The sequence below is a fragment of the Gekko japonicus genome, unplaced genomic scaffold (assembly GCF_001447785.1).
Source record: "Gekko japonicus isolate JY-2015 unplaced genomic scaffold, Gekko_japonicus_V1.1 scaffold4974, whole genome shotgun sequence".
Taxonomy (NCBI): domain Eukaryota; kingdom Metazoa; phylum Chordata; class Lepidosauria; order Squamata; family Gekkonidae; genus Gekko; species Gekko japonicus.
Window position 1 is genome coordinate 28,952 of NW_015160367.1, and position 26,883 is coordinate 55,834.

Sequence of the window (26,883 nt, forward strand, 5' to 3'; positions counted from 1 at the left end):
CCAGGATGACATCTCGTTGACTGTCATGTTGTGGGAGGTGCGAGAGGGTGTCCGCTAATGAGTTGGCTGAGCTCGGGAAGTGAAGGAGGGTGAACTGAAACTTAGAAAAGAAATCCGCCCAACGTAGTTGCTTGGCATTTAAACAACGGGGCATTTTAAGAGTTTTTAAGTGCTTGTGGTCCGTCCATACCTTGAACGGAACCCTGGCCCCTCTAACCAATGTCTCCACGTCGAAAGTGCCAGTTTTATCGCCCCCATTTCCTTTTCCAATACAGACCAATTTCTCTTAGAGTCATTAAATTTTTTGGACACATAGGCCAACGGGTGTAAAAGCCCATCCTCCCCCTCTTGCAAAATGGCCCCTCCCATAGCCACATCCGACGCGTCAGTTTGTATGATGAACTTTTTGGATTCATCGGGGTGGGCCAGCACTGGCTCCGAAGTGAAGAGGGACTTCAAGCGCATGATCGCCTCTTGGGATTCCACAGACCAGGGAAGTGGAGCACCCGGTCGAGTGGCTTCTGGGCCTTTCCCCTTAGTTTTCAACAGGTCCTTGAGGGGGAAGCTGATTTGGGCAAAAATGAGCGGTAAAAATTCGCGAATCCGATGAAGGATTGTAATTGCCTCCTAGTCTGGGGGGTTTCTCAACCCAAAACATCCCGAACCTTCCCCGGGTCCACCTCCAGACCCTCACTTGAAATTCGATAGCCCAGAAAGTCAATGTGAGTTTTGTGGAATTCACACTTGGACAGTTTTGCAAAAAGTTTGTGCTTGTGCAACGTGCTGAGAACCTCTCTCACCAATTTCACATGGGAGGGTAAATCGGGGGAGTACAAAAGTATGTCATCAAGATAAACAAGCACCCCTTTAAATAAATGCTTGTGTAACACCTCATTTATCAAGTTCATGAAGACCCCCGGAACCCCTTGAAGACCGAAGGGCATGACTAAATATTCGAAATGCCCTAGGGGTATGTTGAATGCTGTTTTCGGCTCATCACCTTGTTTTATGCGCACCCGGAAGTATGCGCCTCATAAGTCCAGTTTAGAAAAAATTCTCCCTTTCGCCACCTCAGCTAGCAAGTCTTTAATCAATGGCATAGGGTAGGCATTAGTGGAGGACACTGCATTCAAACCCTGGTAATCCGTGCAGAGTCTCAGCCCGCCATCTTTTTTCTTCTGGAAGAGGACCGGTGCCGCAAAGGGGGAAGAGGCCGGCCGAATGAAACCCCTCGCCAAGTTTTTGTCGATAAACTTCCTCTTTCTCAGCCGGCCCCATGGCATAGATCCTCCCCTTAGGCAGCTTAGCCCTTGGCACCAGTTCGATGCTACAGTCTGAATGTCTATGGGGGGGGCAACTCATCCGCTTCTTCCTCCTCGAACACCCTGGCCAAGTCCCAGTACTCGGAAGGAATGGAAAGCAACTCCTCTTGGGCTAGGAGGGCTACCGGCCTATAGGGAGGGGGTTGCTGTCCCCACTTGGGTTTCCACCCATGAGTTTGGCATTGGGGTGATATGAATTGTACCCACCCCTCCTCCCAGAATATGTAGGGATCATGCCCATGCAACCATGGAGCCCCCAACACCAGCGGGAAGCAGGCCGCTGGGGTGATTACAAAGGATCGAGATTCCCAATGGTCCCCGGCCCCCATCCTTAGCGGCACCATCTTGTACAGACATGGGTCTTTCATTGGGGAACCATCCATTTGGGTGAAAATCAAGGGGTCTTTTAACTTCACCACCCCCACCTCCAGTCCCGCAACCTCCGATGGGCTGATTAAGTCTCTCCCGCACCCTGAGTCAATGAGAGCCTTTGCCCTCAGGTATGTTGGTCCCAGGCTTTGCAAGGCTTTAAAGGTTATTACCAACATCCTGAAGTGGATCCAGAACTCAACTGGCAATCAATGCAATTGGCGGAGCACCTGCCAAACCTGAGCCCGCAAAGGCATCACTGTTAGCAGTGTGTGCCGCCGCAATTCATTAAAAAATTCTTTAAATTGATACAAATGATTCAAATAGCACACATCTCTAATTTAAAAAATGGAACAGAGGTAGGGTAAAAAATTAGAAAGCCTTACAAACAAACAGTGAAAACTAACCAAGGCAGCAAAACAGTCAATATGGGCAAAGAAATTCTAAGGAAACCAGCCTTTCTAAAGTGTAACATGTCACACTTAACAAAGACAGAAAACACTGAATAAAAAAGGGAGGGTGATACACATATTTTCTACCAGCTGTAATGTCTGGGTCAGCCTCAACGGTAAGCCTACGCAGAGCAAATTGCAGTAATCAAGCCTGGAAGTGACCATTGCATGGGTCACTTTAGCCAAGTCTTGAGGGGAGAAATAGGATCTCAGCAACGTAATCTTCTGTAAATGGAAGAAGGCAGATTGGGAAATTGTAGTAGGGGAGCGGTGGCACAGGGGATTTATCCTCTGGTTACAAGTAACATCTGAGCTGAACAGAACTGCTGTCAGTTCTAGCCCCGCGCTGGTGTGAGCTACTAGCCTTGTCCCCAGCTTGCTGTCCACTCAGCGATGCGAAAGCTTCGGCGAGTAGATAAAATGGGTAACACTCCTTAGAGAGGGTGGGCACACCAACTCCCCGCCCCGTGGGGGTGGTGTTAGCCGGTGAACGGAAGGTTCGGCTCGCAAGATCAAAAAGCCTAGAAGATCTCTTCGGCGTCAAGAAGCCTGTAATGGGCTGTTCCGGCCAGGCGGTGGCAGTATGGAGCTGCGACCCAAAGAGTCTTGGAGAGGAAGAGCTGACGTTATCCAGCCAAGCCAAGCTGAGTGGAAAAAATGCCGTCTGGATCACGTCTGAAGTGCAGCTGAACAAATCCCCGTCGGCTGTAAAATGTGTGCTATGTAACGATTATATGTGTTGTCCTCCCTTACCCCTATAAAGCATTATTTAGTCCCTTGTGAAATGAGTAACTGTAAATCGCTCAGAGCCAGCAGCTCTGCAAGTTAGCTTGGAGAAACGACGACTGAGGGGTGACATGATTGAGGTTTATAAGATTATGCATGGGAAAGAGCAGGTAGAGAAAGAGGTACTTTTCTCCCTTTCTCACAATACAAGAACTCGTGGGCACTCCATGAAATTGCTGAGCGGTCGGGTTAGAACGGATAAGAGGAAGTACTTCTTCACCCAAAGAGTGATTAACACTTGGAATTCACTGCCACAGGAAGTGGTGGCGGCTACAAGCATGGACGGCTTCAAGAGGGAATTAGATAAGCATATGGAGCAGAGGTCCATCAGTGGCTATTAGCCACAAGGTATAGATAGGGACTCTGGGGCAAGTGATGCTCTGTCATCTTGGTGCTTGGGGGGGGTCAACAGTGGGAGGGCTTCTAATGTCCTGGCCCCACTGGTGGACCTCCTGATGGCACTGGTATTTCTGGCCACTGTGGGATACAGAGTGTTGGACTGGATGGGCCTTTGGCCTGATCCAACATTGGCATCTCTTATGTTCTTATGTTATGTTCTCACTTTCTGGACTGGCACCAAAGGTGCCCCTTCCAGTGTGGGGAGCCTATCTCCTCCCTTCCAACTCAGGTACAGGACCTCTTTCCTTGATGGATTAAGATTCAACCAACTCTGCAGTAAGCATCGAGCCACAGCCTCCAGTGCCTTGGACAGATTGTCAGGGGATGGTCATCCAGTAACAGTTAGAATTGGGTATCATCTGGATATTGATGGCAACCCAGTCCATATCTCCGGACTAACTGGGCGAGGGGGTGCATATAGATGTTAAATTTAGATGTTAATGACCCATCATCAGAATTAACTCGAATTTGAATGGTTTTGTTCTAATGTGCTTCATCTTATACTTATACTTATAGGGACCAGAATTTGTTTTTCTGATATTCGTTTTTTCAGGTATAGCCACTGATTCATCTTATCTTTTTTCTCCTTGAAAAGAATTTCTCTTTAATTTCCCTTTGATTGGTCTTTGTAGTCATCTGTTAAGCCTAAATATACCCTTTAGTAGTGTTGTTATTGGGAGGGGAATTTCTTTTTCTGAAATTCACTTTGTTAGAGATTGAAGAAGAAGAGAAGAAGAGATTGGATTTATATCCCACCCTTCACTACCCAAAGGAATCTCAGAACGGCTTACAAACTCCTTTCTCTTCCCCTCCCCACAACAGACACCCTGTGAGGTAGGTGGGACTGAGAGAGCTCTTGACAGAAACTGCTCTTTTTCAAGAACAGCTGCAGTAGAATTATGGCTTGCCCAAGGCCATCCAGCCAAATGCAAGTGGAGGATTGGGGAATCAAACCCAGTTCTCCCAGATTAGAATCCGCGCACTTAACCACTACACCAAAGTGGCTCAGTAGCCATTAATTTCTCTTATATCAGTGCTTCCACAGCTCACATATGGAGCCCCCATCAACACTACAGCAAACCTCAAGAAAGCAGATACAGTTCAGCTGAAATTCTTGAGAGCAATTTTACAAGCCCCCAATGGGGTTCCAAATTCTCTTATTCTTATAGAGACAGGTATGGTCACAGTTGAGGCAAAGCTATGGATTGCGGTGACAATGTTTTGGCTAAAGCTAGCTTTCCTACCCAAGGGATTGACAAGTCTAATGATGTTAGATCACTTTGAACCACCTTGGTTTAAGGTGCTAGAGAAGAAATTAGTCTCTTATGGCTTGTCTAAACAATATTTCTGCTCTACGAGTTACGAAAAGGCCAAGTCTATGGCAAAACAGAGAATACTGGATATCTCAACACAACATGATTTAAACATGATAGGGAAATGGTGAGCCCTCTTGGTTCCAAACAACAGAGTAATCCCTATGCTCAATCTCTCCTATTTATTAAATCATGACTACAGAAGAACATTTATACTAATGCGCTGGGATGTACTCCCATCTGCAGTCCTGGAAGGAAAATTTAATAAAACTCCTTATGAAGAAAGGATATGTCCCTTTTGTGCTGATGGTATTGAGTCTATAGAACATGTAATATTTGATTGCAAGGCATATAACAACATCCACAAATCTCTTCTTTTCTCTGAGACATTTCCTCTTTCTTGTAGGCAAAGAATCTATCTTTTAAGAAGTTTTTTATCGGATAGGCGAGCAGAAGTTACTCATCAGGTGGCTAAGTTTGGATGGCTTGCCCTAAGAAATAGAAAAACTATAGTAGCTCAAAAAGAGGAGAATTAGAATTTAGTTTTATTAATTTTAATTATTATGGTTTTTATGGAGTTTCTTCCTTTTAAAATCCTGCTTCTATTTTAATGTCATATGTATCATTTATGTTGCGAGATATGCCATCGGTGTATTATATGCTGGTCAATGACCATGAATAAAACTTACTTACTTACTTACTGTGACTGGGGGAGATGCTGAGGCTTCACTTTGGAGGCTGGCAATGCTACCTGCAGTTTAGTCACAATTGTTTGAGGAGGGATAGCCTGAGTAGCAGTCCCTTGCTTATTACCAGGATCTACCTCAGGCACTTGTGCTGGTGGTGCTCCAATGACAGCGTCAATGAAGAGGGCCTTATGAGGTTTCTTCATTAGCCCACACCAGCCAGAGGATGGGGGTGGTGGAAGGCTGCTCTGAGTAGGCCTCCATAAAAGTGGAGAAAAAGACACAAACCTCCCTTTCTCCTCTATCTACTACTCTTCTGCTCAGCCTTTTCCCCAGGGCTCTGCTGCATAACCCTTCTATTGTGTATTGGGTCCCCCTGGACTACTTCACCAAATTAAGTTAGCTACTACACTTGTTTACACTGCACTCTGAGTCAGAGCACTAAATGGCCTGCTCTTTCACCTGATTCACTATCCTGCTGGCCTTGATTCTTTCTGTCTACCTTTTCTCCTGAACACTCATCTGTAATCACCCTTTTCCCAAGCACGGAGAACTTAACTTTATTGGGGGGGGGGGGCTACACATTGGTTTGCTTCAGTGGCATTCTTTTTAGAAAGTTTCCGTTGCCAGCTTCAATGTGGCTTTCATTGCCCAGAAGTTGCCTGAATCATTCAGTGAAGCCAAATGTATCAATTTCACCACATTGGTGTTAGTGTTTGATTATCTTTTCTTCAACCTACCTGAGTACCAGGGGAAATATATGGTATTTGTGGAGATCTTCTCCATCTTAGCCTCCAGTGCTAGGCTGTTGGTTTATTCTTTCCCCCAAGTACTGCATAATTTTGCTGAGGCCTGAATTCAATGTCAGGAAACAGTTAGTTAAGCAAAAATACAGACACTTGTAATCCTCTTACTTTTAAACTTGTTAACTTAAAATTTGTTTTTATTCAGTTTGTATATTTATGATTTCAAAAACTTAACTAAAATACACTTGGACTTGGTATGATTCAACTATGGTGAATCAGGAACTATTTTGTTGATTTTTAACCTGCGTACCTTGGCTATGATCAGCATTATCAAAGAGCTTTGTCTGATGTACCCTCTGGCATCAGACTAAAAAAAGAAGGAGGTTCTTCCTCTCTTTCTCTGTGAGCAACCAATGAGACCTATCAGAATGCTCGAGGGCTGGCAGCTGGAGCTGTTAGTCAAGTTAGAAGTTAGTTGGAATAAGATGTTGAGTGGAGTAGGAGTGAGAGAAAGAAGTGGCTGGGCAAGGAGCTAGAAGCTTAAGCCAGCGAGGGGTAGAACAGCAGCCTAATGTGTACCAAAGAATTCTGAATGGCTGAATGGAGCTATCATTCAGCTATGGAAAAACTTTGTAGTCATCTCATCTACCTGAATCACTCCAATACTGTAATTAAACAATAAATAAAAGTTAATTCCTTGTTTGTTTAAGCCTGTGGATTGGATGTGTCTGGGCTCAGGGAAAGAAATATGCACACATATAAGATCTCTGCAGATATCGATATTGTTATGAATTAATGGTGGCAGCATGTGACTGAAGTAGCAGTTGTGTCCCAACTGCAACAGCTCTGTGAAATTTCTGAGTGAGGGGTGATTGATAAAGGGAACTGGGATACCTTGTCTGGTGGTGAATAGGAGAAGAAACCCTGTGTGAGAAAGGGTCTGCGCTGGTGTGAGAAAGGGTCAGGGCTCTCTATTCATTTAAGAGACAAAGTGGGTGTTGACCTGTAATTGCCTGACCTATCTGGAACTCTGGACCTGTTTGACAGGTGTTATGTTGAGTGATAATGTCTGTGAGTAAGGGGTCACAACAAATGATGGCAGCTTGTGGTGGAAAGCCCCCCCAAACCTCTTAGGAGAAGATGGGAGCCATGAGGGATTTTTACTGAGAATGGAAGCCTTGTACTTTCCCACATTTTAGTTATTGTAATGTGCATACCTGCAAAGTCTCTAGCCGAGTTCAGACTGGCAATGTGAAGTGCTAGGGAGTCATGGCAAAGAAGATCCGGAACAGACCCAAAACGGCTTGGTTGCAGTATTCCTGTTCACACTGCAGTGAATGAAGCGGGAGGATACCATGGAGGAAGTGCAAGGGAGTGTTCATACTGTTGGGCCACCCCTGGTGGGCTGTTAGCGGCTGTTTCTGTGCTTTGTTGCATGTGCCTATGTGTGTGGGCACATGGGTGTCTGCCGTGGAAACAGCCAGCACCTATTATCAATGACTGTGGGTTGTTCCTGCCTTAGCAGCGCTTGCATTCACACTCAGGGAACCGGAATCAACCCGCTGTACACACGGTTTGCTACCACTTTCACCTGGTACTTTTTAAACTCGGGAGGGAAGCAGCAAAAGATGGCTTGAGTACAGCTGGGGGGTGCCTGAAAGATGTGCCTGTGTGAACCCACCCCTTTAATCCGCTACTGAAACGCTCCTGAAACCTTTGGCTGCCGGGCCAAACTGCCAGTCTGAATGCGGCCTACATATAGGAACACCCATCTTGTTTATGATTAGCCTGACTCTTTCGCTTTCATGACCTTTAGTGAGCAGTCAAATTATTCTTGTAAGGAAGGGTTGTCCTGCCTTTCTAGATGGAACTCTATGGTGGGTGTCCATCTTCTATCGAAAGCTACTTTTCTGCTAGTCTTCAATATGACGTTCGTATACCTCACTGAAAGATGTATGTAGCCCCCAAAGGTGTTTCTGTTCCCTAGGATGAAGTCAACAAATAGTTCTAAAAATTATTCTAGGACTGTTAGGAGAGGGCCTGTTATGCAAACTATGAAAAGTTCACAAATGGACCTCATTAATATCTTTCCAAATGTTGGTCTTAAACATGCCACTGGATTCAAAAATTGTTTTCCAAATTTCTTCAATGATGAGCTGAACTTGACCAGAAAGTTCAAGCAAAAGATTAAGTGAAAAGAAAAAGCTGTATCAGTACAGTATATAGTAAGAAATGTACCCATTGCTCTAAGGCAACCATATAAGAAAGAAAAGTAGCTGTAGGTAGCTACACTGGTCCAAATTAAAACCTCCAAACAAAAGTCACGCAATAACTTTTATTAGCTCCAGCCACAATGATAGAAAGCAGTCTACAAGCTTTTGATTTTTTTCATAAGTTGGATGTTACAGAAAAGGGGAGGGGGAGATAAAGCAGATGTCTCATTTTGTGATCTCAAGAACTTGTACCTTCACACCAGCTATATAAGGCACCAAACCACTTCTTTGTATCACCCGAGTAAAAACCAAGACCGCTAACTTTACAGGAGACACTGTTGCTTACAGGACTACGGCCCCTGCCACACGCAGGGGAAAAGGCGCGGCTTTTAAAAGCTGCGCCAACGTTGATACGGCTCGGCGGGATCCCACGGATCCCCCGGCCGAGCCGCCTTTTCTCCCCGGCGCGATCAAACGCCGGAGAGAAAAGACGGCTCTAACCGGGAGCCGGCCGATCTGCGCATGTCGGAGCATGCGCAGTTCGGCTCCGGCCCGGGGTTGAGCCGGCGCAAGGGAGCGCCGGCGATCAGACGCCCGGAAAGAAGCGCCGCGTCCACTCGAACCACCGAGGTAGGTGGTTCATTTTGCGGCGGTTCTTCCCGGGTTTGGGCCAGTTTGGAGGCGGAAGCAGAACGCTTCCCAGATGTGGTGGTGTGATCACGCTGCTTTGATCCGCCTCCAAACTGGCCCAAATTGCCGCATGTGAACGGGACCTATTACTCACTTTATGACAAGTATATCACTCTTTGAACTGTTGAGAAGATGAAGGCCAGTGAAGAATTAAAACCAAACTCCAGTGGCACCTTTATGACCTTTGTGAGTCACACCTCACTCCCTCAAAAATGGGAAGGGCAATCAAACTGTATTTAAAGGAAAGATTACACGTTGGGGGGAGAGAAGAGATAGGAGGTGAGTGTGAATTCCATTCTCTTTCAAGTGTAAATTCTATGTGTAAATGATTTGAATGGGATAAGCATTTACAAAGAGATACATAGAGTAAAGGGATGAAGTGATGAAGTCAACTCACAATGCTGGGTCTAACTTTAGTTTACTTAAACAAGTTCAGCACACTGGGGAATCTGTGGCATGTTTCTGGGCAGACTAGATCACAATACAAAAGAAAATACAAAAGAAAAGAAAAGAGGAGTGGATGTTGAGGAGGATAGAGATTATAGAGAAAGTAGATAGGGGCTATGGAGAAGAAAAGAATGAAACAGTTCGTTCTAAATCCTGCCTTTTAATTTTCACTGCCATACATCAAGATACAAATCAGGTTCATTTTTTCAAAATACAGAAACATTTGTTCATATCCTATACTCCAACAAGCCAGCCCATGAACAAAAATATTACTTTTCTCTCTGACTTCAGGCCATGGTCTTCTATTTGTGATGGCCTTTTTTAATTGCTTCCTTGCCAGGAGAAGAAAACATGTTTTTCTTAGTTCAATGGGGAATCCTCAGTTTTGCAATCATCATTACCTTCCTTTCAATTACCAGAAAGACTATCATCAGCTTGGCAAAGTCTCCATGGAATTCCAGAGTCCACAAGTAAAATTAATAACACCAGCCATTAAAATTGATATAAATCTGCCCCATAGCTTTTTGAATGGGGACTAGGCACTAGAAACAGATCAGGGACTGCATGATTTCGGTACCAGCGTGAATGTTCATTCATCTGAGGGTGCTGTAATCACAGATACTCTGAGGACTGTGCTGTTGGAAGTAAAAGTAGAATGTGTTTCTAGAAAGGACATTTGAGCTCAGGATGGTGGCCATTGTGTTGTTGAAGCTGTTCCTCCTTTCTCACAAGGTAACCAAGGCTCATGTTCAGTGCAGGATCACAGAGCCACACCCTCCACTTCAACAGTATCATCAGTCAGGAGACCTCTTTGTTGGTGGTGTTGCTTCCCTGAGCTTCAATATTAATGAAATAGAATTTGAAAACTATTTCCAACAGGCATCGTTTGAAGACCTTGTGTAAGCAGTTATTTTTAAAGTTGATTTCCCATTTCTTTATGGCCACCAGGGTAATCCATCCTAGGAGTGATTGTCTAGTATTTTTTGCATAATGTGGCCATACTTGTTGGCCCCATATTTCACCACTGTCAGCCAGACTGTAGAGAAACTTAAAAGATCACTAGTTCCCTCTGTACTGCTTCCTGCTACCCCATGAAAACATATATTGAGTCAGACTATTGGTCCACCTATCTTCTCTATCTGGTACTGTTGTCTCTGTCAGAAAAAGGACTTTCCTATGACTAGTTTCACCACTGTTAGCCAGACTGTAGAGAAACTTAAAAGATCACTAGTTCCCTCTGTACTGCTTCCTGCTACCCCATGAAAACATATATTGAGTCAGACTATTGGTCCACCTATCTTCTCTATCTGGTACTGTTGTCTCTGTCAGAAAAAGGGCTTTCCTATGACTAGTTACCTTTAATCTTTTAATTGGCCATGATAGGGACATGCAAAATATGTATGCTTTACAACTTACCCATACCCATTCCCATTGGCTTGAAGCAACCTGCTAAATAACAATGAAAGGGTCAATGAATAGTCTGTTGAAAATGGGCTCCCTGTTTTGCAGATGGGGAATACAACATGAGCCACACTGAGGGTGTTCAAGCATCCTTCTTCAGCATATAAAATTTTAATGTCATATTTAGAAATGATAAAATTAATGTGTTAGTTCAAAAGAACCATAACTAGGAACTCAAGGTAAAAATCTTCCCCAGCCACCAAACAATGACCTTCCCAGGAAACCAGGCCAGGGTCAGTGGTACTGAATACTGTCTGAGTGTACTCATAAAGTACCAAACCACATCAACCAGGGTAGTAACTGATACTGTTTCATATTTTTTTTAAAAAAAAGTTACATAGAAATTAAACAGAAATGGAAGTAAATAAATATAGTTGGTGTAATCAAAGTGAGTGGAATATCAAGTGTCAGATAAACACTCATACTGTAGATTGTTCTACACTTTCTTAGAAGATGAATGACAAGAATGTAGTTATATAGATACTTTAATCTATAATTTTAAAAGGATTCATACGTCCAACTCTCTGGCTGTCTGTCTGTCCATCCGTGCAAGGCATAACTCCTCAGATAATATGTCTAGGAGCCTCTAAATTGACTGCTGGCTTCAGGATGATTGTAGCAGTTGCAATGCTAAAAAAGAAATGAATCAGAATATCCTGGCCCATGTTACCTCCAAACCCCCCTGTGCCACTTGCAACGGAAGCTAAGGTTGTCTGTATGTGGCAGGCACCACTCATCAGAAAATAAATCTGGATAATTCAAAGTTAGCCACCCACTTCAGAATGATTGTGGGTGTCGTAGTGCCAAAACCGAAATTAACTGGACCATTCTGGCCCGTCTGCAGCGCTGACTGACTAGGATCTAAAAGACCCAAGTTCCAATCTCCAGTCTGCTACAGAAGCTTTCTAGTTGACCTCCAGTCAAATATACTTTCTCAGCCTCAAGTTCCTCACAGGTTTTGTAGTGAGGAGACAATGGAATACATGAGAATGATGCCAGCTGCTTTGGGTACCCACCGGGGGAGAAAGGCAGGGTACAGCGGGTGTTCTTCCTAGTAATAAATAAATAAGAGATCAAAGTTCAAATCCCCAGTCTGCCACAAAAGCTATAATAATAATAATAATAATAATAATAATAATAATAATAATAATAATAATAATAATAATAATAATAATAATAATAATAATAATAATGGATTTATACTTTGCCATTCATTCGGAGACTTAGAGCATCTTACAAACTTCTTTCTCTTCCCCTCCCCACAATAGATATTCTCTGAGATAGGTGGGGCTGAGAGAGCTCTTAGAGAACAGCTCTGACAGACCTATGACTTGCCCGTGGTCATTCAGCAGGTGCAAGTGGAGGAGTGGGGAATCAAACCCAGTTCTCCCAGATTACAGTCCGTGAACTTAACTACTACACCAAACTGGCTTGCTGGCTGACCTCCAGCCAGATACAATTCCACAGCCAAAAGTTCCTCACAGGGTTGTTGTAGTGAAGAGACAATGACATACAGGAGAATGATGTGAGTGCTTCTGGGAACCCACTGGGAGAGAAAGACAGGGTAGGTCATAAATCTAACCTTGGCTACAATTTGCAGAAAAGGATGATCATTCTAGCTGTTGCTTCATCCTTTATTGCTGCAATTCTTCCTATAGGAGGCAGGACTGTTTATTTAGTATTGAAATTATTGTTCATTATAATGAGTGCAGTGAGTAACAGGGCTGGCGAGCAGGTATTCCTCTAATAAATAATAAAAAAACAAAGGAGATGCAGAATAGGGTGTGTTGAATTTCAAATGTGTGTAGCGTCCTTCTGATATACCATGCAACTCTCCTTCCAGAGTCGTTCCTAAGAATTACCAGCACATCCTGGCATTGGCCTTTGCAGTAAAGGAGATCAATGAAAACCCTCGGATCTTACCCAATGTCTCCTTGGGTTTCCACATCTATGACAGCTATTTCAATGCAAGATGGACCTACGATGTCACAATGCGACTTATATCGTCACAAAACCGATTTGTCCCCAACTATAGATGTGGCATCCAAAATAATCTGGTAGCCATCCTTGGAGGGCTGGACAGTGACATCTCACTTCATGTTGCAACTATCCTGGGCACCTACAAGATTCCACAGGTAAGACGTGCTTGTCTGGAGTATGGGAATTTAACATCTCATTGACAAATTGTTTCCTTCTCCCAGAACTGATTGTGGAGTTCAAAAAAATAAAAAATCAGATAGGCATTACTTTTTGTATGAAAAATACACACCCTGTCTTATTGTTGCATTTGTAACTGAGAATTGAAGAATGGTAGGGTATCCAGATGTAATTCATGATAAGGATATGTAAAGCAAGAATAGCTCTATATTAGGGGAACTTCAGATAAACATTCATCACCATATTGTAACTGTATCCAAAGGTTCAGGAATCTCCCAGCACAGAGCTGGCCACCCTAGATTTCACTGAAGCAAAAACAAAGACCTATCAATCTCAGTAACGTATTTAGGAAATTATAAGGTCTTGGGGGTGAACTTCCCAGATAGCTTACTGCTGTAGTTCTGGAAATACCTGGGTACACTCTGAAGGGCACATATATCTATGAAGACCTTTGGCAATCTTCCTTTACACCCATTGTGTTTTGGATGGTAATAAAGGATCCATAAGACACACAATGAAACCTCTAAAAGTATTTTTGCTGTATGAAAAGAGTAACCTTGTATGAAAGAGTAACCAAAATTTTATATGGAAAAGGGAATGCTGGTTGACAGTGTATTTCAAGAATGTTTCCTGCAACTATAGGTTTTGTGTAAATATTACCTGAAAACATAAAGCTGGATGGAACACTAGCTGATAAGAAATATGTGGCACTACACACATTTCTATGAACACACACACACAGTCTTGTCTCTGACATCTTGAGTCTGGAGTAAAGGTTGAATCATAAACATTTTGAGAGATGTCATGATGGAGGACAATTCTCTACAGGTGTGAAAAGTGCTCTACAATAACTGTTCCACCACTCCTAGGTAGGCTGTCCTTCCTGTACCTACCCAGTGACCCAAACTTAAAAACCACAATAGCTTCTACCCTTTGAACTACCGATACATAGAAAAACATTGCTAGGTTCTTAGAGTATCCAGCAGATTTTTGGATAACTATTTATTTATTATTTCAATTTATATCCCACCCTTACTGCAAGCATGCTCAGGGCGGCTCACAGCAATAAACATAATACAGTCTTAAAGTAATTCAATCAAATAATAAATAACAATATTGAATCAGTACAATAAAACATTTGAAGTTTAAAGCATTTAAAACTCTCCTTTATAAAGACCAAAAGAAACCCAGTATTAAGAGACAAACAAGCAAACACATGCAACCAAAGCATGCTGCAGGTAGGCAGAATGGGAGGCATTGTCTGATATTACAATATGTAAACCTTATTTATGATAAAAGGCAAATAAATTACATGGCATCTAAAAAGGTAGACAGCAGAAAATCTGCTTGAGTCCTGCCCATTAGGTGGACCTAGGCAAGTTACTATTCTCTCAGTCTCAGCCCTTTATGTGTGGCACAGGAATGCTACCTGAAAGAATGTTTGTAATGAGTGCAGATATGTGTGCAGAGTGCTTGGAGAATTGGAAAGAAATAAAGAAATGTTCTTCTGTCTTCCCACCTGGTATCTATCTTTAGCTCACCTACGGCTCTGCTCCAGTGATAAAGGACATCTCTCCAGGCTATTCCATTTACCAGATAGCCCCGAATGAAGCTCTTCAATATGTTGGGATCAGGGCTTTGCTGCTGCATTTCAAGTGGACTTGGGTTGGGATCATTGTTATGGATGACGACAATGGAGAAAGGGTTGTGCAAACTTTGTCTTCAATGTTTTCCCCGCACGGTATTTGTATTGCCCTGGTAGAAAGAAGTCCCAGGTCAAATTTTGTTGCTGGGATTTCAGACATGATGTACCAGGGAGAAAAAATGTATGATAAAATTATGGAGAGCAAAGCCAAAGTATTTGTGGTGTTTGGACAATCTTATACTGTCAATGATTTGATATGGTTGCGACGACTGTCCGAGGGACACCAGGACACCAAAGGTAATGTGGGAATTCTGTCAGCCCAGATGGAACTTGTTTCAATGCTCTATCAAATGCCTGGGGATGCAGACATACTCCATGGTTTTCTGTCCTTCACGGCTCACTCTAACCATCTTCCAAAGTTTCAGAAGTTTATTGAGAACAGAAACCCTTCCAACACGAAAGGAGATGGTTTTATCCGGGACTTCTGGCACCATGCTTTCCGCTGCCCATTCCAGGTTCATAGTGTCTGCACAGAAAAGCTGGAAAGCCTCCCCGGGTCTGTTTTTGAAATGAGCATGACTAGCCACAGCTACAGCATCTACACTGCTGTCTATGTCATGGCCCATGCTATACATGCCATGCATTCATTGCACAGCAAGCACAAAACAGTGATGAACAGAAGAGGGCTGGAGCCATGGCAGGTAAGGCTTGAAGAAGCAAAGATGGGAAAGCATTTCAGCAGGTGTCACAAGAGGCCACAATCTGTGTAGTAAACAGTCTGGTCACATTCTTCCTGGGCTCCCATTCTCATCTTCCCTTATCTTCCCTTCGTTCATATTTCAGTGAGCAGTCACTGTTTTTCTCTGAGGCCTCTGAACTTGAAGTGTTCACATTTTGTAATACTGTACTTTTAATTCATACACAGTACAGTCCTAAGAAGAGTTTTACCCTTCTATGTCATTGAGTTTAATAGATCTAGGAGGGTGCAATTCTGCTTAGGACTACACTAATAATGTCCTCTCCTGTTTATAGAAACTAGTCTTATTCTTTCTACAGCTGTTAAAGCTATCCAGATTATGGTATCACATGGAAGCATCACTTATTTTACCAGCAAATATCCTCAAGATTAACTGGTTCTGAGAGGCTGCCGTCCAAAGCGGAGTTCAACTCTTCTAAGCCCATTGGCTTCCATACATTAAGGCTCCATCTACATAGTAAAAAGCCCTTGTGTTTGTTAGTGAAGTATGTGGGACTTTGCAGATCATGCACAATAGCAGGTTTGTGGTCCCAAATGCTCACTGGCTCTTTTCTGTTTGCGACCATCACACACAGGGAGAAGTGGCTTCAGCTTCCCCCTGAAGTGTTTTTTTGTCTTCTTCATCTTCCCCATGGAGCTGCTGTTGGCTCCATTCTAAAATTTGTGTGCAGTCATAAATGTAGCATGATGTTTACAGTGTCACATGTGTAATGCACCATCTTCATATTGTTCCCCAAAATGAAGCTCAATGGAAACTTTTTTGGTAGTGGCAAAAATGTTACAGGCTGGATTATTCTTCACTCACTTATCTGAGGTGAATATGTGAGGTGAATCACAATCTCAAAGAATCTGAAAAATATTACCAATGAACAAAAGGACTCTAATCTGAACCCAAGAAAAAATCCTGCACATAGCACCAGTAGCTAGGGATGCTGCAATTTTCACCTTGAAGGAGTTTACCAGCAAATTCAATGAGATGAGTCTAGCGAGTTAGTCCTGAGATTAGTATGTTGGAATAGCAAACACCCTGAATGTCTTCTGAACTTGTTTGTGGCTGGGTTGGGGAGGATGGTGGGAAAATAGTGGCTCTTTTCGGCATAGCACAAGGTGGCAGCAATACACTTTGAAGCTTCAAGTCATAGGCTTGCCTGTAACACCAGCGGGTAACACCAGCGGGGCTTTTGCCATCTAAAATGTAGTGCAGTCCACACCAAGGCAGGGGGAAAGTTAATAAGTACACAAGTCAACTGTAATCAAATAAAACTGAACTTAACCCAATGTTTGGGCCTCTTCTTCATTTCAGGAGCAGGCTACAAAGGATCCAACCCACTGGGGCTCCCTTCCTGCCTTTTCCTTCCCCCTCCTTTTTCCTATTTGTTTATTTATTTACTAGGAATAAGGCCCATTGTGGAAATAAATACAACGAGATCTAGAAAGAGGCTTTGGGAGAGTGCCTCAGCCTTGGGCACTCAGCGTCAATTTGTTGTGGCGACCTCAGCAGGGTACAATGACACAGACTCCACCATTGTCTCCAGAAGAACTGATCTCTGCTACCTGAAGAGGAGTTTTAATTTTGAGTGATCTCCACCCCTAACCTGTAGAATGGCAACAATGGTTCCCCAGGAGGAAATGGCGGGTTTGGAGGGTGGAGTCTATGGCATTGTACCTGTCTGAGGTCCCACCCCTCCTCAAACCCTACCGTCTCCAGGCTCCACCCCTCAAGTCTCCAGGAATTTTCCAACCTGAAGTCCCAGCCAAACATCAACTTGCCATTATGTGCCCCTCACTCTTTAGCTTTCTGTCTCCCCCCACACACACCTGCAGCCTCTATCATGCTCTGAAGCCATGACTGCTATGTCACATTAGCTGTCATAGGAGAGCCATCTCAGCAGGGTATAAGGACACAAAGTCCACCATTTTTTCCAGGGGAACTAATCTCTGCCATCTGGAGAGCAGTTGTAATTATGAGTGATCTCCAGCCCTCACTTGGAGATTGGCAAAAATGGTTCCCCAAGAGGAAAAGTACAGTTCTTCTCTTCTATGGGGACTAAAGCAGCTTACAGCATTCTCGTCTCCCCCTTTTGACTTGCAAAACAACCCTGTGAGGTAGCTTAGGCTGAAAGTCTGTGACAGGTCCAAAATCACCCATTTAGCTTCCACAGAAAGAACCTGGGTCTTGCAGACCATGCTCTGAAGCGCTGACTGCTACGCCTAGGGTAGTCAACCTCCAGGTGGAGCCTGAAGATCACCAGGTGTCATAGACTCTACCATAGAATTTCCAGGAATCTCCCTACCTGGAGCTGGCAACCCTAATCAGGATTGGCCCCAATGAGTTTTCTCCCAAAGGTCAAAGACAGAACCAAGCTTGGTTGCCTAGCAACAGGCACTGAGGGGAAAGTAGGGTTGCCAGTTCTGAGTAGGAAAATATCTGGAGAGTTGGAGGGTGGATCCTGTGGAGGGCAGCATTTGGGGAGGGGAAGGACTCAGCAGGGTATACTGGCATAGAGGAACTGATTTCTTCCAGGCAGACCCTGCTCTGAAGCACTAACTGCTACACCTATAGTAGCTAACCTCCAGGTGGAGCCTGAAAATGAAGAAGAGAAGAGATTGGATTTATACTCCACCCTTCACTACCCAAAGGTGTCTCAGAGCGGCTTACAAACTCCTTTCCATTCCCCTCCCCACAACAGACACCCTGTGAGGTAGGTGGGGCTGAGAGAGCTCTTGACAGAAACTGCTCTTTTTCAAGGACAGCTCTTTATCAGAACTACGACTTGCCCAAGGTCATCCAGCCAGGTGCAAGTGGAGGAGTGGGAAATCAAACCTGGTTCTCCCAGATTAGAGTTCATGCACTTAACCACTACACCAAACTGGCACTATCACAACTGAACATCAAACAACAGATCGCCCCCCCCCTGAGAAAATAACTGCTTTGGATGGTGGGCTCTATGACATTCTGTTCAGCTGAGGCCTCTCCCCTCCCCAAACTCTGGTTTCCTTAGACACAGTATATCCAGGAATTTCCCAACCTGGAGTTGGCAACCATAGTCAAGACAGGCCCCAACGAGTTTCTCACAAAGGTCTGGAAATAGTTTCCTATCAGCAGCCACTGAGGGAAAAGTGAGTCTCACAGAAGAGCCAAGTAGGAGGAGTGTCTTCATTGGGAGAGACAGCCATATACCAGTAATTCTGACAGGGAACAGTGGCTGAGGTGGGAGTGGAAGGGGAAGAGGAGGAGACCCAGCACCCGGTCAATGGCATGCGAGTACTCTCAAGTGGTGGCTGATGGGCCAATGGCTGATGGAGCGCATTGCACAGCCAATGGGAGAGCTAGAAAATGCCACTTTACTACTCAATTATATAGATTGAGAGATTTATTTATTTATTTAATAGCCTGCCCTACCCCCCCAAATGGGCTCAGGGCAGCTTCTAACACCATGACTTTTCCTTCTAGCTCCATGACTTCCTCAGAGGGGTTGCATTTAACAACAGTGCTGGGAACAAAATTTCATTGAATGAGAATGGGGAGTTGGTAGCCGGATATGACATTGTGAATTGGGTTTTCTCCTCAAACCAATCCTTTCACAGAGTGAAGGTTGGGACGATAGATGCTCAGGCTGCTCCAGAACAAGCCTTCATCATCAAGGATGAAGCTATAACATGGCCAAGCTGGTTTAACCAGGTAAGGATCCGCTGAAGTTTGAGACATCTTTAAACTGTAGATGAGCATTGAGTCTCAGACCTGGGGGCAAAAGGCTTTCACTGGACACTAGTATGCTTTCAATGAACTGGTTTTGCTACTGATGTGCTTCTTCCTCAAGGCTGATATAACAGAATAAGTTAAAAATCCAATTAGTTTTTGCAAAGGGGTCTGAACCAGGGAAGCACTGAAATGGAGCACTATAGAAATTATTACTCTGGTGGGAACAGGCCACAGGGAAGAATGTTTACCTCAGCACTGACAGATAATGGCTGAGGGTAACTCCCGCCCATAACAAAAACGTTGTGGATGTTTTCCTTCAAAGTTGTTGCCTCAGTGGAGAATGCTTACCTCACCACAGTCAGATATGTGCTGAGGGAAAACAAACAAACAAATAAACCCAAATAACAAAAAGGTTGTATAATGGAATGTTTTTCTTCATGTCATTGCTGGATTTCTAACATCTAGGCTTCAAAACATAGCTCTCATTGTTTGAAATATAAAATAAGAAAAATGCCTTTATAAATTAATGAAACTGGTGTAAGTAACTGAGTACGGAAAAGGAGGATCAGCTCCAAAGAAACATTTTGGCCATGTGAAGCTATGCCTCTGGGCTTGGGATGTTGTGACACACACTGTCTTCTGTCTCCACAAACAGAGGTTTTTTCCCCCAGTGGGGGTGGTGACATTCTAATACTACAAATAACAAAAAAGCTTTGCTGTGGATAGTGAATGCACTTTAAACATAACTCAAAATGTGTGTTTTTTCCCCACATTCTGTAAGACAATTTCAGATAATCATTCCGAATATAATCTTTCTCGTCTGTCATTTTCCTGATTAGGCACAGCCAATTTCTGTGTGTACTGACAGCTGCCATCAAGGATACAGCAAGAAAGTGAAGGAGGGAGAGCATTTTTGCTGCTATGACTGCATCCCATGTCCAAAAGGAAAGATTTCAGACCAGGAGGGTAAGAAACGTACTCAGTGATCAGTCCATTTGGCTGCAGTCCATAGGAATGTGCTTTTAAAACCATAAGCATATGATGATTACGTAGATTCTCATTTTGAACATTGATTGAAATGATGGGGAGTTATATGTGAGAAGAAGCAGCTGATCATCAGGATATACTCTGATGTTTATGTGTATGAATGGATTCCCTGTCCTGAAGGAATAATGATGGAAAGTTGTGGTGTCCTTATCTCTCTGTGTTGGAGCTGAGTTGTTCACTGCAATTCCAATATTTGAATTGTGCCTTGAAATTGACACTTAACCACTACTGTGAAGTTAAATGAGTCTTCATTGAAGGCTGCTTAGAGTCTCCAGATAAAACTGATGAAAAGCATGTGTGCTTTAATCAGGGGTCGTTTCGTAGAAAAAGAGCTAGGGGAACTCATTAGCATAACTCATTAGCATATGCCACACACCCTGACATCACCGGAAGTGTGTCATAAGGCCACACCCCCTGGGGGGTGGTGACATTCTAATACTACAAATAACAAAAAAGCTTTGCTGTGGATAGTGAATGCACTTTAAACATAACTCAAAATGTGTGTTTTTTCCCCACATTCTGTAAGACAATTTCAGATAATCATTCCGAATATAATCTTTCTCGTCTGTCATTTTCCTGATTAGGCACAGCCAATTTCTGTGTGTACTGACAGCTGCCATCAAGGATACAGCAAGAAAGTGAAGGAGGGAGAGCATTTTTGCTGCTATGACTGCATCCCATGTCCAAAAGGAAAGATTTCGGACCAGGAGGGTAAGAAACATACACAGTGATCAGTCCATTTGGCTGCAGACTATAGGAATGTGCTTTTAATTAAAACCATAAGCATATGATGATTACATAGATTCTCATTTTGAACATTGATTCAAAGGGTGGGGAGTTAGGGGCAGAGAGGAAGCAGCTAATCATCAGGATATAATCTGATGTGTATGTGTAACAGATTCCCTGTCCTGAAGGAATAATGGCGGAAAGTTCTGATGAGAAATAAAGGCATCTTACCCTCCCTCTTCTCCTGCCTCCTCCTGGCTGAATGAGGGCCGGAAGCGGGGTGGCTGGAAGCAGGGGGCGGGGCTTCGTCATGTGCCCCGCCCCCTGTACCTCACCCGGGGGAACTGCGATCCCCCACGATCCCCCCCGAAATTACCTCTGGCTTTAATAACCATGGCTGACAACATTCATTCAAGCAATATTTAGTGATAGCTACAGGCATCATTGTGGCACCTCTAGATCAACAAAGCTCTAATGTTTTTAGAACTTAGTGCTTTGGAGAATGCTGTGTAGCATACAGAATTTCAGTTCTCATCATCACCTCCCTGCCACGTATCAAAAGATTAAATACACCGTGGAGGGCACAAATTGCTCAAGGTCAATTAACACTCAAGCACTCCTTAAAGGCATAATTCTCAAACACAATGAATGAAGGAATCATGCATAGATATTAGAATGTAAGTATTTTAGTATGATCCACATATACTTATTACCTGTTAAAGTGCTGAAACTTTGAAACAAATACACAAGTGCGGGTATACATAAAGAAACCTTACTTAAGCATGACCAGTAAATGGGCGATATACAGTTCTTAAAAACAACTATCTTCTTAACTGCTTCTTAGTTTCCAAACTTTCAGGTCTGCAGGGAGGCTGAGAAAACTGGATGATATCTCTTGTCGGCCAAGAGAGTTTCAATTATTCTTCTTCAGAGCCAATATATTCTTTTGGAACGAATACAAATAACACAACAAGCAGAACATCTTGTATACAGATATTCAAAACACACTTCAAGCCTTGTTACTAACAATCTGAAGCCGACTTACCCACACGGTTTACATATTTTGCATGTCTTATCATACTCCCACATGGGCTCAGTTGCACTCCTTTCCGCAAAGTGGTTCTCACACGCTTAAACTCAGGTTGCATACTTAAAGCTAATCATGCCTGAATTATTTAAAGTTACAGAATGCATTTAAAGTCACAGAGTATATTTAACACGAAATTAAAGGCTACAAATAAGAGAATAAGTCAAGTTCATTATTTAAACCATACGGTGAAAAGTTCTATATTCAAAGATGTACCTTGCTTCTTTTTGTAATAGAAATTTCTGCATATCCTGACAATTGTAGTTCTGTGGTGTATATGTGTAAATAACAAAACAAAAAAACTTCTCTGAGTCATGGTGGGTCATAACAAAATGTTCAGCAAGGGGAGCTGTCATAATGGCATTTCTGATTCAAGAAAGATGTTCCAAAATTCTGACTTTGATCATTTACACGGAGATACCAATGTATTGCATCTTACACTCACATACTAAAAGATACACAGAACGGTGTGTTCTGCAATTAGAATAATGTGGAAGTTGAATCATATATCCTTTCTGTGGATGCCCATATGCCTAAATGTCCAAAGAACATTTACAGGCTGCACAATTTTGAAAACATTTATGATACCCTAATGTCACAGGGGTCACCTTGTTCTTCTGAAAATCTGATCTTGTGATTATTTCTTTAATGTTTCTACCCCTTCTATATCCAATTTTTGGAGTCCCCAAACATCCAGCAATTCCTGACACTAAATGCCAATGTTTATGAATTATGTGACTAATCGGTTTGGCCATTGGTGAAAAATCAAGAGCAAAAGACACACCCATAACCTTTTGAGTACATTTATCCTGGAGCAGTGTCTTCCTGTCAGTATGTGCTGCTCTTCTTTTAGCCTTAGTTACTATGTCACTAGGGTATCCTCATTCTATAAAATGGGTTTCCATAATTTTAGTTTCATTATTATAATCATGAGGGTTGGTGGAATTTCTTTTAATGCACAGGAACTGCCCATATGGTAGATTATTTCTAAAATGAATAGGATGATGCGATTTGAAATACAGGTAAGTATTTCTGTCAGTGGGCTTTTTATAAGGTTTAAATGCCAATTTATTCAGATGATCGCTGTAAATGATTTCTAAGTTCCTCCAATTTCAAATCAAAATCACCTGCTGGCAATGTTCCCTCTAAGCTGTGGAGTCTTGTGAGCAAAAATTCTACTTTGTGAGCTACTGGCATTCAAGCTGTGAGTAAGGAATTTGGCTAGAGGATAAAATAGTTTGCTCTGGAGCCATCCTTCCTGAGCTAAGACAAAAATCTTTGAGCCGGAGGCTAAAATACTGTGAGCTAGCTCATGCCAACTCAGCTTAGAGGGAACACTGCCTGCTGGTAAGGTTTCTTTAACACTTCGGCTGCTTCTTCCTGTGAGTTTTCTATCAGAAGAAGCTTGAGATCAGCTGCACACTTATTTACAATAGCAACCCATTTTTTACGAAAATCATCTGTATCATGAAACATTGCCAGAACCTTTTGAACACATAAACCGCTGGGGATTCAGTAATTCTTAACATAATCAGTTAATGGTACAGCATGAAGCTGCATGCATGTTTTCCTTTTGTATAACATTAACAACTGATTTCAATCAGGATCAGAACCTTCAAGTGATTCCTCCATCATAGAGGGCATGCCATCTATGATTCTATTCTTATCTTCATTTGAAAAAGTAAACTGTTTACACCACTCAGACATGTTCCCAAATGTTGATAACACTAAATACAATGGGACCTCGGAGATACTGAGTAAAATAACAAAAACCCCAACAACACAACAACTAAAGTGTGGAGAATACAAATTGCTCAAGGTGAAATCAACACACAATGAAAGAATTAGAATGTAAATCTTTTTACTGGTCTTGCTTTAGGAAGGTTTCTTTGTACATACCTCCATTTGTGTATTTGTTTCAAAGCCTCAGCAGTTTAACAAGTAATAAGTATATGTGGATCGTACGAAAAGATTTACATTCTAATCTCTATGCATGATTCTTTCATTAAGTGTGTTTGAGACTTATGCCTTTAAGGAGCACTTGAGTGTTAATTGACCTTGAGCAATTTGTGCTCTCCACAGTGCATTTTGTTTTTGTTATTGTACTCTGTATCTCCATGGTCCCGTTGTATTTGTTTCAAAAGATTAGCATGTATGTAGGGGAAAGTTCCAATTTGTTGGTATGTTTTATACCAGATTTTGAATAAAATCTAATTTTTTGATTTTCAGACATGAACGACTGCTATAAATGCACAGAGGAAACATTTCCAAGCAAAAACCAGAATTCCTGTATTCCTAAGTATATCACCTTTTTGTCTTATGAAGAACCCTTGGGACTCAGCTTAGCCTTTTTGGCTCTTTTTCTCTCTTTGATCACAGTTGTGGTGTTGGGCACATTTATAAAGCACCACAACACTCCAATTGTCAAAGCCAACAATCGGAGTCTCTCCTACACTCTTCTCCTCTCCCTTTTGCTCTGCTTCCTTTCTGCTTTGCTATTCATTGGTCAGCCTGAGAGAGTGACCTGCCTCCTACGACAACCTGCCTTTGGCATCATCTTTTCAGTGGCTATTTCTTGTATCCTGGCAAAGACCATCACTGTGGTCCTGGCTTTCATGGCTACCAGACCAGGAAGCAGGATGAGAAGGTGGTTGGGGAAAAGGCTGGCCAACTCCATTGTTGTTTCCTGCTCCTTTGTGCAAGGAGGGATTTGTGCTGTGTGGCTGGCAACCTCTCCTCCATTCCCAGATGTCGACATGCACACAGTCAGGGAAGAGGTGATACTGCAATGTAATGAGGGGTCTGTGACTCTCTTTTACTGTGTATTGGGGTATATGGGTTTCCTGGCTATTGTTAGCTTCACTGTGGCTTTCCTTGCCCGGAAGCTACCTGATACTTTCAATGAAGCCAAGTTTATCACCTTCAGCATGTTGGTGTTTTGTAGTGTGTGGTTATCCTTCTTCCCAACTTACCTCAGCACGAAGGGGAAATCCATGGTAGCTGTGGAGATCTTCTCTATTTTAGCCTCCAGTGGTGGTTTGCTTAGTTTAATTTTTTCTCCTAAATGCTATATAATTTGGCTAAGGCCTGAGTTAAACAATAGGGAAGGATTAGTAAGGGGGAAAAGTTAAAGCACATAACTGTTATTTGCCTTCTCCAATAATGCAAGGATAAGTTTGCTCACATTAAAATATTTCTGAGAGTTTTCTTCTCAACAGCTATCCCATAAAAAAATCTTTGTCGTAGTTGTGGTTTTATGGCTATTGAATTGGAAAGCAGCATTAGGAAGTAGGTGGAGGATAGGACTGGGTAATTCTATCATGCTTTGCTATTGTCTTTTGGCTTGTAATGTATCACCCAATTTCACATATTGACATGTATTTAGTGCCTAAAATTGTATTGGGCTGTAATGAGGGATGGTATCCATCATTACATTTTATGTTGCCTAAGCTCTAAACTAAATGTGTTGTCTGAGATGGCTCAGGTGCAGTCACAGCAAATGCTGCTTTGTAGCTGGACAGATCATACCCCTGTGGCTGGTTCAGGACCCAAAATGCTTTTGAAACATTAGTCCACTTCTTTTTTAAAAAACCCTTCTCTGGACCCTGGATAGAGGAATAATTACAATTCATTTTCATAAAATCATAGAATCACAGAATTGGAAGGGGTCATGCAGGCCATCTAATCTAGTCCCACTCCCTGCTCAAGACAGGATCAGTCTAGAGCATAACTGAAAAGTGTTTGTCCTGCTGCTGCTTAAAAACTGCCAGTGAGGGGGAGCTCACCACCTCCCTAGGCAGCTGGTTTCACTGTTGCACAACTTTTTTTGAGATTAGGTTTCAGGATTTGGTGCTGGGTACTGCTGCTCTCTTCCCTGGCCTCTGGTGAATGCCATTACCTAATGTTCCATCTTGTTGCTCATGCTTTTTAACAACTATGTAAAGTTGCTGGGAGAGGTCATCCAGAGGCTTGGGCTGAGCTTACACCAATATGCAGATTACACTTATCTCACCCTACTAGCAGATCACAGGGAGGCTATGAACAGGGAGGGTGTGAACTGGAGGCATTTTTGAAGTGGATAAGGGCTAAGGAGCTAAATCTTAATCCTGACAAAATGGAGGTGCTTCTGGTCAGAGGAAGTTCTGACCCCGGAAATGTTCTGGATGGGGTTGCCCTCCCCAGTGGAACAGGTTCACAGCTTGAGGTGCTTCTGGAGCCAGGCTTCCTGTTGGATAAACAAATGACAGTGGTGGCGAGAGGTGCCATTCACCAGTTTCAGTTTCTGAGCCAGCTGCAGCCCTTCCTGGACAGAAAAGATCTTGTTACTGTGCTGCATGCCCTGGTAACACCTAGAATAGATTACTGTGGTGCATTGCACATGGGGCTGATATTGAAGACAGTGCAGAAGCTGCAGTTGGTACAGAACACTGTGGCCAGAATGCTGACTGAAGTGGGTCATAGGAACCATAGCACTCCAGTCTTGTTCCATATGTACTGTCTTCCAATTTACGTCTGGGCTGAATTCAAGATGTGGTCTTGACCCTTAAAGCCCTGTAAAGCCTGGGGCCCACAGACCTTAAGAACTGCCTTCTCCCATATGAATCTGCCCACTCACTCCAGTCATCTTCAGAAGCCTTGCTTTGGTTGCCACAGCCATCTCAGGCTTGATGAGAGGCGACCTGAGAAAGAGCTTTCTTGATTGTGGCACCAAAACTTTGGAACTCCCTCTATTTGTGTCTTCCACCAGCAGGTGTAGACTTTTTGGTTCATTTTGCACCCCCCCTCAATTATAGCTATTGGCTCTCCTATGGTATTGCTTGTTATGGTTTTTAATGAATTATGTTATATACGAACGCCACCGACAGGTCCAACAGCAC

The 26,883-nt window shown here is 43.0% G+C and overlaps 1 protein-coding gene across 1 annotated transcript; it reads left to right on the top strand.

Moving 5' to 3' along the window:
* Positions 1–10,110: 10,110 nt before the first annotated feature.
* On the top strand, positions 10,111–25,137 carry LOC107115860 (vomeronasal type-2 receptor 26-like). The gene is made up of 6 exons (XM_015417634.1): positions 10,111–10,322; positions 12,728–13,019; positions 14,578–15,387; positions 18,898–19,125; positions 20,778–20,904; positions 24,236–25,137. The coding sequence occupies exons 1-6, from the start codon at positions 10,111–10,113 to the stop codon at positions 25,135–25,137; spliced, it is 2,571 nt and encodes an 856-aa protein (XP_015273120.1).
* Positions 25,138–26,883: the final 1,746 nt, after the last annotated feature.

What these genes read in the sequence shown, in the direction of transcription:
- LOC107115860 (XM_015417634.1), top strand. Translation starts at nt 10,111, where the DNA reads ATGGTGGCCATTGTGTTGTTGAAGCTGTTCCTCCTTTCTCACAAGGTA. An exon ending in GAGGGCTGGAGCCATGGCAG is followed by an intron (nt 15,388 to 18,897) that starts GTAAGGCTTGAA and finishes TTTTCCTTCTAG; the next exon opens with CTCCATGACTTCCTCAGAGG. An exon ending in AAAGATTTCGGACCAGGAGG is followed by an intron (nt 20,905 to 24,235) that starts GTAAGAAACATA and finishes TTTGATTTTCAG; the next exon opens with ACATGAACGACTGCTATAAA.